At 33.8% G+C, this 14,182-nt stretch overlaps 1 protein-coding gene across 4 annotated transcripts in view; it reads right to left on the reverse strand.

The window, feature by feature from the left end:
• The window catches only part of LOC127734079 (uncharacterized), a 187,616-nt gene that overhangs the window by 136,504 nt on the left and 36,930 nt on the right, over positions 1 to 14,182 (reverse strand). The window contains exons 5-8 of one of the 4 annotated variants that reach the window (XM_052243704.1): positions 12,276 to 12,290; positions 11,295 to 11,312; positions 10,642 to 10,653; positions 7,971 to 8,131 (exon numbers count right to left, since the gene is read on the reverse strand). The exons of 2 other annotated variants lie outside the window; for them this stretch is intronic. In XM_052243704.1, the coding sequence (XP_052099664.1) occupies positions 7,992 to 8,131; positions 10,642 to 10,653; positions 11,295 to 11,312; positions 12,276 to 12,290 (185 nt within the window). In that variant the 3' untranslated portion in view covers positions 7,971 to 7,991. Of the gene's footprint in view, positions 1 to 7,970; positions 8,132 to 10,641; positions 10,654 to 11,294; positions 11,313 to 12,275; positions 12,291 to 14,182 lie in introns of those variants that run through there. One more of the 4 variants, XM_052243705.1, reaches the window with a different exon arrangement.

Here is a 14,182-nt window from a genome sequence, read left to right on the forward strand (position 1 = left end):
ATAAACATTTCCCCTACGTTATGTTAGGTTTTCACATATAATGACGTCATTACAAAGAAAAACAGTGTCGTTTATATTTCTTAATTGTATACACTTTTCTTTACTTTTAGCAAATTTGAAGTTGTTAAACAATATTTTTAGTCAAAATCCCGACGAAAATGCCCCTTTTGCTGTGTCGTGTTTGAAGCCACAAGTAGTAACAATCAAATGAAAAAAAATACGATAAGTTAGCGTAAGGTCTGGATGTGACATTCGATTATAACCATAATGTTTTACTTGACAGTATACTAGAAGGTAAAACGTATCTAGGAACGAATATTTATAAATGAAATTATACTCATAAATATGGCCTTTCAACTGTTTTGAATTGAAAGCCGCTGATTGATTAAATAGACGAAAAATACCTCTGATATACAAAACTATAAACTTAGTATCTCTGATAAATTTTTTAAACATGAATTGCAATAAACAATGGTATGGAAATGGACGGTGTTAATTGGAATTACAATGAACAATGATAGGGTACTGGACGATACACTGGTAAAGTACAGGACGATGTTATCTGCAATTGCAATGAACAATGGTATGGTGATAGACGATATATGTGGAATTGCAATGAACAATAGTATGGTACTGGACAATGTTATCTGGAATTGCAATGCATAATGGTATGATATTGGACGATGTTATCTGCAATTGCAATGAACAATGGTATGGTACTGGACGATGTTTTCTGGAATTGCTATGAACAATGGTATGGTACTGGACAATGTTATCTGGAATTGCAATGAATAGTGGTGAAGATGTTATCTGGAATTGCAATGAACAATGATATGGTAATGGACAATGTTATCTGGAATTGCAATGAATAGTGGTATGGTACTGGACGATGTTATCTGCAATTGCAATGAACAATGGTATGGTACTGGACGATGTTATATGGAATTACAATGAATAGTGGTATGATACTGGACGATGTTATCTGGAATTGAAATGAACAATGGTATGGTACTGGGCGATGTTATCTGGAATTGTAATGAACAGTGGTATTGTACTAGATGATGCTATTTGAAATTGAATGAACAATGGGTTAGTACTGGACGATGTTATCTGCTACTGCAATGAACAATGGTATGGTACTGGACGATGTTATCTGGAATTGCAATGAATAGTGGTATGATACTGGACGATGTTATCTGGAATTGCAATGAACAATGGTGTGGTACTGGACGATGTTATTTGGAAATGCAGTGAACAAGGGTATGGTACTGGACAATGTTATCTGGAATTGCAATGAACAATGGTATAGTACTGGACGATATTATTCACCATCACCGGTAGTTCCACGCGTTCTTTTGTTAGCCTGAAACAGATTTGTTAAGGATGAAGGACACTTTTATGATGGCTCCTACCATGTATTAACTAACTAAACTACATTGCAAAGTCACATACCCTTTCTTCTAGGCTTCTAGAACATTTTCTACAACTGATATTTCTGTTTTAATTTATTTTTTGTTTCTTGACTATTTAACTATAAAACTTATTTTTTAATTGCCAATAAAGCATATGTAAATAATATAATTAATTATCTTGGAGTGTAAAAACTCTTTGAATGTAATAAAGTTGTCGAACAAGTTTGGTGTTTAAAATCTCGATGAAATGAAAAGGGCGTGTAAAATAGAATATTAAGTCGGAAAACTGATTTACTCAGTATTGCGCAACAGAAAAAGTAAGAAATCCCAAAAACGAAAAGCAATATAATTATGTTCTACCTCGCTAGGCTCGTCCAGACATAAATTATTTCTGATTCTGTATTAAGAAACAACAAAGACTTTTATAGCAGGAGATACAAACCAAACAGTTCGACAAAACAAAGGAAATATGTGTGAACAGGTTTTCATAAAAAAACAAAAATAGTAGTTTACAAATTCAAAATTATTTGTAACAGATAACCTGTTATATACATTTTCTTTGATGTAACCGTCTTTTGAGAGTTCTGACTTTCTGCGACCGTGCGCTTTTAATAATATTTCTGGTATTCTATTATGAGCTGCCTGAATCACACCTCCTCTTCTCAGACTATGAAGATCAAATTTCCTTTATCGAAACCTGATTGACACAAAGCATCTAAAAGTAATTCTCTTGCTCTAGTATACGATGTAGGTTTGTTAATTTATACAAAGCATAACTTTATCTAATTTTTAAGAAAGTATTAATTCACTGGAAATCAAAAAAGATATTTGCTACTCTTAGATATCTCTCAAACATGGTCACTGGACACAAGTCCGAATTGGTTCTACAAATAGTGTTGCCCTGTCTATACACATCAGTAATGCTACTTTCTATTATAATTTCGAGATGAGAATTATGAAAAGATAAATTGGAAGCTTTGATATTTGCAAACTTGCTAAATTGAATAAAACCGGCGTATCCCAACACCACCAAGCAACATATTCTTAAATTCTTAATACTATTAAAATTTTCATAATTATCGATAACTTTTTGTAGAATTTCAGACGTAATTGGTTCTTTTTTATTCTTATTCATAGGCTTTGATAAAGTTCTAGTTCCTTCTTCTAAAACCAACTGAAAAAAGGTTTCAGAAAACATTGATTGTACAAGTTAAGCTAATGCTCTCCTTTGATTGCGTTATAAGCATTTTGTAAAAGTGAAGAAGATACTTCCAGCTGAATTAGATAAGATAAGTAAAGTGCAATGTTAGCCACTGACGCTGGTAACGTAAATAAACTATGATCTGTACACCAAGTGTTTAATTTCTTAATGACAACGGATATGTTCGAATTGTCGTAACTACAATCCCGTCCCCTTTTTTCTCGAATGTGACCTACTGAATTAGACTTATCACCAGATTTTACTAACATGATCAACACGACGGATGCTGCATGTGGAGCAGGATCTGCTTACCCTTCCGGAGCACTTGAGATCACCCCTCATTTTTGGTGGGTTCGTGTTGCTCAGTCTTTAGTTTTCTATGTTGTGTTTTGTTTACTGTTGTTTGTTTGTCTTTTTCATTTTAGCAATGGTGTTGTCAGTTTATTTTCGACTTGTGAGTTTGAATGTCCCTTTGGTATCCTTCGCCTCACTTTTAAAAGTCGTAATCATTAACTTTTATAGTATTTTTGCTTTTGCTGGACTACACACTGTTTTGTAGTTTATCAGCGAGGTCGCGTAAATAGGGGTTTTCAAATGAACTAAGATCCTTCCTGTGAGAAAAATTAAACCTAACCTGAAAGGAAAATAATACAATAAAAAAAAGAAAATGACTTATATTGCGCAAACTACCAAACTAAAAAAAAAACGAAATTCTTTCAAGGATCTCCATCACGGAGTTGACAAATCCCACCACAGGAGACATAAATAAAGTTACATCACGGGAAACTGAACAAAATCCCATCACAGGAAACACAAAGAAAGTTCCATCACGGAGTTGACAAATCCAATCACAGGAGACATAAGGTTTCAACTCCCTCAGGCAAAGTTGACCTTAGACGGATTTGGCTATTTGTTTTAGGTATTTTTGTCATATAGCTCTTCAACTGTTTCGGTACTTATACATCCCTCGGATTTCAAATGTTTGGCTTTGAGCGTTCCTGATGAAGGTTAATCCAGAAAAGCGCTTCGGACGCATGCAATTATTAAACGTGTTGTTTTTATTTTTTTACATCACTGGGTCGATACCTCTGCTGGTGGACTATCAGTCCCCGAGGGTATCATCAGCTCAGTAGTCAGTACTTCGGTACTGACATGATTTATAACAAACCTTTCTAAAATTGCCCGTTTATAAACTTTGAAATTATAAAGAAACTAAGGTTTCAACTCCCTCAGGCAAAGTTGACCTTAGATGGATTTGGCTATTTGTTTTAGGTATTTTTGTCATATAGCTCTTCAACTGTTTCGGTACTTATACATCCCTCGGATTTCAAATGTTTGGCTTTGAGCGTTCCTGATGAAGGTAAATCCAGAAAAGCGCTTCGGACGCATGCAATTATTAAACGTGTTGTTTTTAATTTTTTACATCACTGGGTCGATACCTCTGCTGGTGGACTATCAGTCCCCGAGGGTATCATCAGCTCAGTAGTCAGTACTTCGGTACTGACATGATTTATAACAAACCTTTCTAAAATTGCCCGTTTATAAATTTTGAAATTATAAGGAAACTAAGGTTTCAACTCCCTCAGGCAAAGTTGACCTTAGATGGATTTGGCTATTTGTTTTAGGTATTTTTGTCATATAGCTCTTCAACTGTTTCGGTACTTATACATCCCTCGGATTTCAAATGTTTGGCTTTGAGCGTTCCTGATGAAGGTAAATCCAGAAAAGCGCTTCGGACGCATGCAATTATTAAACGTGTTGTTTTTAATTTTTTACATCACTGGGTCGATACCTCTGCTGGTGGACTATCAGTCCCCGAGGGTATCATCAGCTCAGTAGTCAGTACTTCGGTACTGACATGTTTTATATCAAACCTTTCTAAAATTGCCCGTTTATAAATTTTGAAAATATAAAGAAACTAAGGTTTCAACTCCCTCAGGCAAAGTTGACCTTAGATGGATTTGGCTATTTGTTTTGGGTATTTTTGTCATATAGCTCTTCAACTGTTTCGGTACTTATACATCCCTCGGATTTCAAATGTTTGGCTTTGAGCGTTCCTGATGAAGGTAAATCCAGAAAAGCGCTTCGGACGCATGCAATTATTAAACGTGTTGTTTTTAATTTTTTACATCACTGGGTCGATACCTCTGCTGGTGGACTATCAGTCCCCGAGGGTATCATCAGCTCAGTAGTCAGTACTTCGGTACTGACATGATTTATAACAAACCTTTCTAAAATTGCCCGTTTATAAATTTTGAAATTATAAAGAAACTAAGGTTTCAACTCCCTCAGGCAAAGTTGACCTTAGATGGATTTGGTTATTTGTTTTAGGTATTTTTGTCATATAGCTCTTCAACTGTTTCGGTACTTATACATCCCTCGGATTTCAAATGTTTGGCTTTGAGCGTTCCTGATGAAGGTAAATCCAGAAAAGCGCTTCGGACGCATGCAATTATTAAACGTGTTGTTTTTAATTTTTTACATCACTGGGTCGATACCTCTGCTGGTGTACTATCAGTCCCCGAGGGTATCATCAGCTCAGTAGTCAGTACTTCGGTACTGACATGATTTATAACAAACCTTTCTAAAATTGCCCGTTTATAAATTTTGAAATTATAATCGCTTCGGACGCATGCAATTATTAAACGTGTTGTTTTTAATTTTTTATCTAAACTAGGCATAAAAGAAATGATTTACCCCGTTATTCATGCTTATTGTCTTGCTGACAGGATTAGAGGAGAGTTTATCGATGTTATTTTTGAAACGAATAATTTTTATCTAATGGAAGATCCAAAGTTGAATTACGCAAGTCCCATGCAAATCAAACCCAAGTTAATTTTTGAGTAGGCTTCAAAACACTCTTCCCTTGATTAAAGAAAAATCCTGCGGATTTAAGATGTAACTGCAAGATATTAAATAATATTGTGAGTTACACTCTACTCCCCAACCATCAATATATCATCAAGATACGATATAAATCTAAGGCACTGAAAACGCCAAGGATTGACAACAGGACGTAAAACTATTGAAAACACATGTGCTGCTGTAGATGTCTCCCAAATGTGAGAGCGGAAAATTTAAAGTATTTAGTTGTGTTCTGAAATTTCCAAGAAAACCCTGAATATGTCTGATGATCTTAATGCATGCTTACATGATGATAACCGCTTGTTAAATCAAATCTAACCATACATCTGTCTTTAATTGTGTTTTGTTAAGTCTCCAATACGCTTTCAAACTTTAATAATTTTCTTTTTCCTATAAATTGATTGAAGTGCCTTATATCTAGTATCAACCTTTCTTTAACTGAGACGTTAGCTGATACGGTGAGTGGTTTGATAACAAAAGGAATGTGATCTTTACTTTCAATAGCTGCCCCTGTTTGTAAAAGCTTATTAATGGCACGCAACATGAAAACTGAATGTTTAAAAACAGACATATTATTGTTCAATCTAGCTGATGAAGGATGTTCAAAAAAAGGTATTAAATAACCGCTAGAAATTAAGTTGAGAACAAAATTGAATGAAAATTTCCAACAAAACATGAAGTTTTGTGCAATTTTTCATATTCATAATCTTGCTCATGTAAATTATATAACTGGTACTCAACTGTTGCACTGCTGCTGTTTCTCTTGGGGATATCTGTCTGCTTTCTTGGGACACTGGTAGGCTCAATGACTTTCCTCATTGCAGTAGTAATAACGGGTTCCCTCCAAGGTACTCGCTTGACGTGTAAATGCGTTTTCCACCTGTTGCGCCCCTGTTCTTAGATGATTCTTCTGTATACGCTCAACTAGGCCCACGAAAAAGATCACACGTACCCTATTCTTCATCTTGGTTCCTTTAATATGGGTTCGGACGATCGGTTGTAACAGATTTTTCCCTCCTCTTCATTTTAGCTCTATATTCTGCCTACTATAGCCTAGTAGCCTCTTCCGTATTCTTTGTTAACGGGTCGTCCATTAACTCTTCAACGACGTCCAAACCATACTTTTCAGCTATACGAAGTAATATGTTCCTTTCTTTTAGAGATGCATCAGCTTGCTCCAAAGTTTTAACTGCTGAGCCGACAATATAGCGCTCTTGAAAATCTGTCACTCTCTTCAGTTCATTTATACGAGCAGTATTGATCTCGTGTTGTCTTCCATTACCCTCTAATTTAATTTTGGGAGCGATTGTTGGTATGCGCGAACTCTTTTCCAACTATTGCCTATTTTTAAATCAATTTCTGCGAAAAGTTCTTTCTTGTGCCTTATCAAAGCAGAATCTAGTTAACGGGAAAACAAAGAAAGGGCATCTTTAGAAGAAAATTCTTTATGATTACCTGGGCTTTTTTGATTGGACGTTTCACTAGCTCTGTTAGTAGCATCGTGTTGGTCTTCCTCGTCACTCATGTTGAACGTTAAAGTTGTCGAACAAATTTGGTATGTGAAATCGCAATGAAATGTAAAGGGCGCGTTAAATAGTATATAAAGTCTGAAAATCGATTGACTCAGCATTGATTAACAGAAAAAGTAAAAATCTCAAAACGAAAAGAAATACAATTGTTTGATACCGTATGTTAATCTAAGAATGTTGTTTATTGTGTAGAGTTGTTGCTATGTACTCGACATCTCCGCTTACACAAATTTATTTACATTGTATTTTGTATTGGATGATATATTGATTGATTGATTGATTGATTGATGGCTACTAAATATCAAATGGCAAATTTAACATACATTTTCTTGACGATAACATTATTAATAATGCATATTAAATAAATATGTTTTTCCATTAGATACTACAATAGAATTTTTTTCCATTGCTGTAATTTTCTTGAAGTTCAATAAAGTATACCGCGATTGCTATCTGATAAGTAAGAAACTGATAGAAAAACTTATGTTAATGGAAAAAATGTACAAAGTGCAATGGCGTTTTTGATTCGGTATTCAACAAGCTAAGTTCAGAGACCAAAAAGAAAATTCAGTGCAACAATTGGAAAATTTGATTCACATTATAGTTCACTAGATGCATATATGGCATTAAAGATATTAATATAATACAATGTAATCCAATCAGAGTAAAACGAGTCATAATATGTTTATCTCTTTATAGATTCTGCAGTTACGGTGATAAAGATAATCAAAAATTGATGAGGTTATGGCGGTCATTTTCCCTACCCGTTCGAAAACAAAATGGAGAATTGTTTAGCAAAAATATTGTGTATTTTATTTTCTCCTTCAAACACTTTTTGAATTTGCTTAGTTGTTACAGAAATTAGGCTGAAACAGGTGACATATTCCTACAATGTGATATCAATAGCTCACAACGGCAATGCTTATAAGCCGATAAAGATATGTAGTATCATAACAATGGATATACAGCTATAAATCTTTTTATTTATGCAAAATGTTGGTTGAGCAGGTTTTTGCATCCTCTACAGCATAAGCCATCATCCACTTTTGGTTCACATCCAGTACAGGAAACATCAGTATAGTGATTTTTGATTGGACAATCCTTTGGAACGTTACAACCTATAGCTGTTTGAAAATTGAAATATTTTAATGGTATTAAACATAATAAGAAGTCACTGAAATATGTTACAAGCAGACAAAAACAGTAAAAACGTCCAACTTGCATGAATTCAAACCTGACTATGTCAAATTGAGGCAAATTAAGACATTATGGTAGTCTTATCCTGATAATCAAACATGCATTGCTTTATCACATCAAGCAGAATAACGAACGAGTAAATGTGCAAAGTGTCCGGGGCTGATACAGGGTCCGAGGTAAGAGTACGTAAGTGTCAAAATTGCTTCTAATTACATCCCAGCTCAACTAATGGACATTTAAATGGTTTTAAGCCACAAATATATTTTTCGTGATCACTTGGGTGATCACCTCTACCCTCTGAATCTTTCACTGAAAGTGATATACGAAGACCAATGGTAATGTCCTGTGTAGTAAATCGAGCAATATCTGTTATATAAGTGAATATCATGATCTTTCAATGGGTTTTTCATATTCAGTGATACATAAAACACGTTTCTACCATGCAAATACAATAACGTATGTGTTTCGTGTATATTAATTGCATGCTTAAAAGTTCGTAAAAACTTGCATGAATCCCAACCTGAGTAATGCAAACTGAGGCATTAGGTAAGTCATATCCAGATATTCACATAATTATGTCATAATGCATGCACTACCTTATCACATCAAGACGACCAACAAACAAGTAAATGTCAAAAGTGTTAGGCGCTGAATAAAGGCAACAGTAGTATACAGGTGTTCAAAAGTCATTAATCGATTGAGAGAAAATCCGGGTAAACTAAAATCGAGGGAAACACATCAACTATAAGAGGAAAGCAAAAAAACAACAGGAACACTGAAGTGCAACAAAAACAAACGCCAGCATACATAGAAACGAACTAATTGAATAACAACTGCCATATTCCTGACTTGGTACAGGAAATTTTAAGAAAAAATGGTGGGTTGAACCTGGTTTAATGGTTAGCCAAACCTCCCACTTAATGACAATGTTAAAAAAATATCTCTAAAATGACTACACTACGTGACAGAAATACAGCACAAACACACGTAAGAACATTCATCACAGAGAAACGCACAAACAAATAATATAATAGTCGACAAAAACGGGCAAACTGCAGAACAACAATGAACATATTCCATCAACGACAGACACCACAGGATATCAAAACAGTGACGCGCTTACGTAACTAACATGCAATCTCGAACTTTATACAATTATTTTTACAATACTCGTCCAAACAAACCAATTTTCATGACAAGGGTCCGAGGTTAGGGAGTCGTAAGTGTCAGTTAACGACAAATTTTAAGTATTGTCGGAAGACTTCATCAAAGTTATTTCCAGCTCGATGATTAATCCAAGGTTATTTAAAGTTTCGCACTAAGTTTGAAGCCTCAATGCAAATATAAAAGACACAATTCACAACTATATATACTGATATCTAGCAGACTAGTGTCTACCGAACAATTTAAAGATGTTTATGATAATTATTGATTTTAAAATTCAAGGGGCAAAAAAAGTTGCATTATCATACCTTCTCCCCTATATTCGAATTATCTGTCAGTCAGTAAACTATGAAGTTCAAGAACTATGAATTGAGTATTTTCTTTGCCAATTTGACATTGTAATATTACATTAAAACGTTTTTCAACAATTAAAACTATTGTGTTCTAAAATACAAATAGTTGTTACACACAATTAAAAGGTACTTGAAATATTATTTCTATCTGCTAATGCAATACTGTTACATAACAAAGGAAAGAAATCTAACCTATATGCAAAATGTTATAGTTCTGCACAATAAAAATTAAAAATTATATCATATTCGAATATTCGGAAAATGATACGAAATATTCAGCTTCTATTATTTGCAACAATATCTTTTTAAAGTGTACAGGGTAAATATTTAACCTCCTATCAAAAAACCCGTTCGAAAGAACTTGCATTACTTATCTTCTATGTCATGATAGTATATCATTGAGTAGTGAGTAACCAGAATATAAGTGTATACCATACACGGTGTATGGTGAATTGCACGCCAGGGGTGAATTGTGTAACAGGGAGTAATAGCTTGTATTAAAGAAAAATAAATACTGTGAAGTTTGTTAACCTTGATCCAAAATCAAGGTGACAGTTGTTTACAGATGTTAACATCTTGTAAATCGATAAGGAAAAGAAAAATCAAGGTAAAAAATAAAAAAATTATATATCTCCAAAATGAGCGAGACCGGATGAAGCGACAGTTATTATAGAAACGAGGAGATGTGGTTTGATTGCTAACGAGACAACTATCCACAAGAGTTAATATGAAGTTATACATGCATCACCCGCAATGCAAATTTACTGTCAGTAAAAATTTCACAATCGGAAATATGAAACATAACATACGAAATTTGGCTTATTCAAACGTTGATTCTGTAATCTGAAATAACAGAACTTAAAACTTAATGTTTTTTTTCAATTTTACAGTTTTAATCAGATAAACTCGTGAGTACTTACGTGGAGCTTTTACTACAAACAAATCAAACAAAATGTTACTAGTATTTGCAATGTTTTTAAGATTTGTGTTTTCCACAAGTATTCATTTAAAGATACGTGCTTAATAAAGTTTTTACAACTTCTTCTTTCTCTACACTATGAAAATATCTATTTAATGTCTAAACTGAAGTGTTTGTTATAAACATTACAATAATTAAGCAATATTCCTTCAATAAACAAACGGTGGATTGTTAAAATCATATTCAAATATAGGTGTTTGTCTTCAATTTGCCTTGTGGATAACGATTCAGTTCTATTATAACTATATTTCTAATCATGATTAAGGACTCATCAGCGTAGTTTAACAGTAGTAACACGGCTGATGTCACTAGTGGAACAAAAACTGTTAACCCCAAATGGAGCACCTAAGTTTAATTTCATTTCTTAGTGGGTTCTTGTTGGTTTCATGTTGCTACTTTTCTGTTTGGTGTTAAGGCAAAACATTGGTGTCTTTACGTTATTTTTGGTTTTGGGCATGCTATTGTCTGCTCAAATGTGAATTACGTTTTTTTCATGTATCTTCTCGCTGTTTGGTTTGCTTAGTTTAAAACTAAATAAAATGACTTCATTTCGTATCTTATTTTTACAGATACATTGATACATGTATGACATACCTCTCAGTGCTCTTTGTCCTACAATAATGTACTGAACATCACAATCATATCTAAATAATAGCACGTTACATGTATGATTCCATATACAGATTTTATAGACATACTCAATCATTGTATGATAATCAAATCAAAAAAGTTAAATTTAAATCTTATGATTTGGAAAAATTATTGTTTTCTTTGAGATCGTTGCACTAACAGTTTTGTGTATTTTATTTATTTCTATTTCTTTTCTTTGTTTTGTGTTTGTTTGTAAATTCCTTTCGTGTGAATAAATTACGAATATATAAATTGAAATTAGATCAAATATGGTTTATTTTAAATTTGAAGAAAATACCATCCTGTTTGAAACTAAGGTGGATTGACTGTATACCGCCATCTTGGATTGTAAAATAGCAGTACACAAAGTCTAGTTCTTTGCTTAAATTCGAAATATTTAGTCAGACTGGCAATTACTCTGTAAGACTGTTCGTTTAAATAAAGAAAAATAAGTGATTAATTGCATTTGTTTGCTGTTTTAACAAATATTTAATATTTGTTTTTGTTCGATTCAACTTTTCAAATTAGTCATTAAAGTGGAGATAAATCTTATAGAATTTACTAGAATGAATGTGAAATGTTCAGTTTTGACTTGTATCAAGAAAACAAATTCCATGACACCTTTTTTCCTTTTTATTTTCTTAAAGCATATTATGAAACCTATTTTCTCAAATTAATTTTAAAATTCTATCGCAAAGATTTCTTTTTATTTAAAAAAAGTTGTTCTTTCATGAATAACCGTTGCAAAATTGGGCAATTTTGGACCACTTGTAGCTTGCAAAATATCACGGTGACCCTACTTTTGATTATATTTTTGAAAAAAGCATGGCATAATCTCCATTTTGAGAAAGTGTAAGAAACTTCTATCTGAGGAAATATTTAGTGACGATCAATCTTAGAAATAATGAATAACGCAAAACCTATAAGGTTATTTCGTATACTCACTTGAAACGCCTTGGGCTGAAAAAGAAGAGATGTCAGATTATACTATATAATTAATTTTATGTCACCTGTGTAACTTAATTACACACTTTAACAATTGATGACGCTGGCGTCTACCGACTCGAATGTTCGCCAAAGCCGACGTGAAGCAAAAACCAACACATCAACATCTCGCTTTCTTGGAATTTGGAGTTCGGTATTTTTGTTATTTTACTTTTCACAACTAGCACCGCAGCCAGGAAAAAAATCGATAATATTAGTTTTAGAAATAAAAAAAAAAAACAAAAAAAAAAAAACAACATTGCAATTCAGTGTTTCTGTGGTTCCGTTTTTTTTTCCTCTTATAGTTGATGTGTTTCCCTCAGTTTTGGTTTGTGACCCGGATTTTTTTCAGCTAAATCGATTTATGACCATTGATCAGCGGTATACTACTATTGCCTTTATTGGCATTCATACCACATCTTCTTATTCTTATATTATAATGCAGTAACCTATAATTGTTTACATCATTACGAGTGTTCTGTATCTACTTTATATTCTCCGGCTTCTAAGTGATTGACTTTGCCAGCTATAATCAAAATAGGAAATTATAAACATCTGCAGATAAAAGCAAGACATAAAATCAGTTATTTGCAGGAATTTTGACAAATACAATAAACAGAAATTTAGCGTCATAAATGTAACTAGATTATTGTCGATTTCTCATTTCTCAGTTTATCTCTCGTCCATCGTGTTGAGTCAACATATCTCAACTGATACGTTGACCACAAGACTGACCAAATGACCATTGTTATGGGTTTTTATTTTTGAAAATACACCTTATGACCAAAACATGGACAACTTTCTACAACCCTAACCTATTTTCAAACAAACCAATTGAACAGCGCTCTATATTAATTTCTACTAAACAGACTCTTCTAAAACATTCTGGTTGTTGTATAAATCAGTTTGTTTGATTTTCTCTTTTGAATTCATTAACGATGCCTTTCATTGCAGTACTGTATGCATGTTGCCATTGCTGAAGGTCGTGCGGTGACATATAATTGTTTACATCATTAAATATTGTTCTGTGGTCTCTATTGCTCGTTGTCTCATTGGCAATTGTACCACATCTCTTTAATACCTGCGTAACCATCTGGGAAAGCAGGGCAAATAATCGCTCACTCCGTCCACCGTTTCGCCGTTCCGTCCGTCCGAAAAACCTTGGGTAAAAAAAATATCGCCAAAATTTCTTGGCTTCTATGAAAGTAAAAGATTCTATATTTGGTCTGCAGCTTCATAATGTTGGGTTGTAGCGTGTTAACAATTTTAAGATCTGCTGTGTATCTACCAACTTTTTAGCCGATAGATTCAAGTTTCAATCAATAATACACAGCGTCATATATCAAGACCCTGTATTTGTCTTGTTTTTATCTACCAATTGCTAAAGACTAAGCAACACAAACCCAACAAAATAAGTAAGGTGTAATATGAGGTGCTCCGACAGGAAAGATGGATCCTGCTCAATTCTTGACATCTGACGTGTTTACACTAAATCCATTGGATGTTGGATGTGTACGGATTGATAATTTAGTCTTAGATGCATGATTTTTTTTATTAGTTGTTAGTGGTTTTGAACTAGCTGTCAGTAACTGCGAGTACTCTCAGATCTATACTTAGTGTCTTTTTGTTGTTTGGATGTACAATACCCGGCCACGTCCACATGTATTTGTAGTATTTGTTTTTTTATCCATCTGATGAGTTAAGCCTCTTTCAACTGATTTTTATAGTTCATTCTTATGTTGTACTGTTACACCACTGTCCCAGGTGAGGGGGAGGGTTGGGATCCCGCTAACATGTTAAACCCCGCCACATTCTGTATGTATGTGCCTGTCCCAAGTCAGGAGCCTGTAATTAAGTGGTTGTCGTTT

The sequence above is a fragment of the Mytilus californianus genome, unplaced genomic scaffold (genome assembly GCF_021869535.1).
Source record: "Mytilus californianus isolate M0D057914Y unplaced genomic scaffold, xbMytCali1.0.p SCAF_3, whole genome shotgun sequence".
Classification (NCBI taxonomy): Eukaryota; Metazoa; Mollusca; class Bivalvia; order Mytilida; family Mytilidae; genus Mytilus; species Mytilus californianus.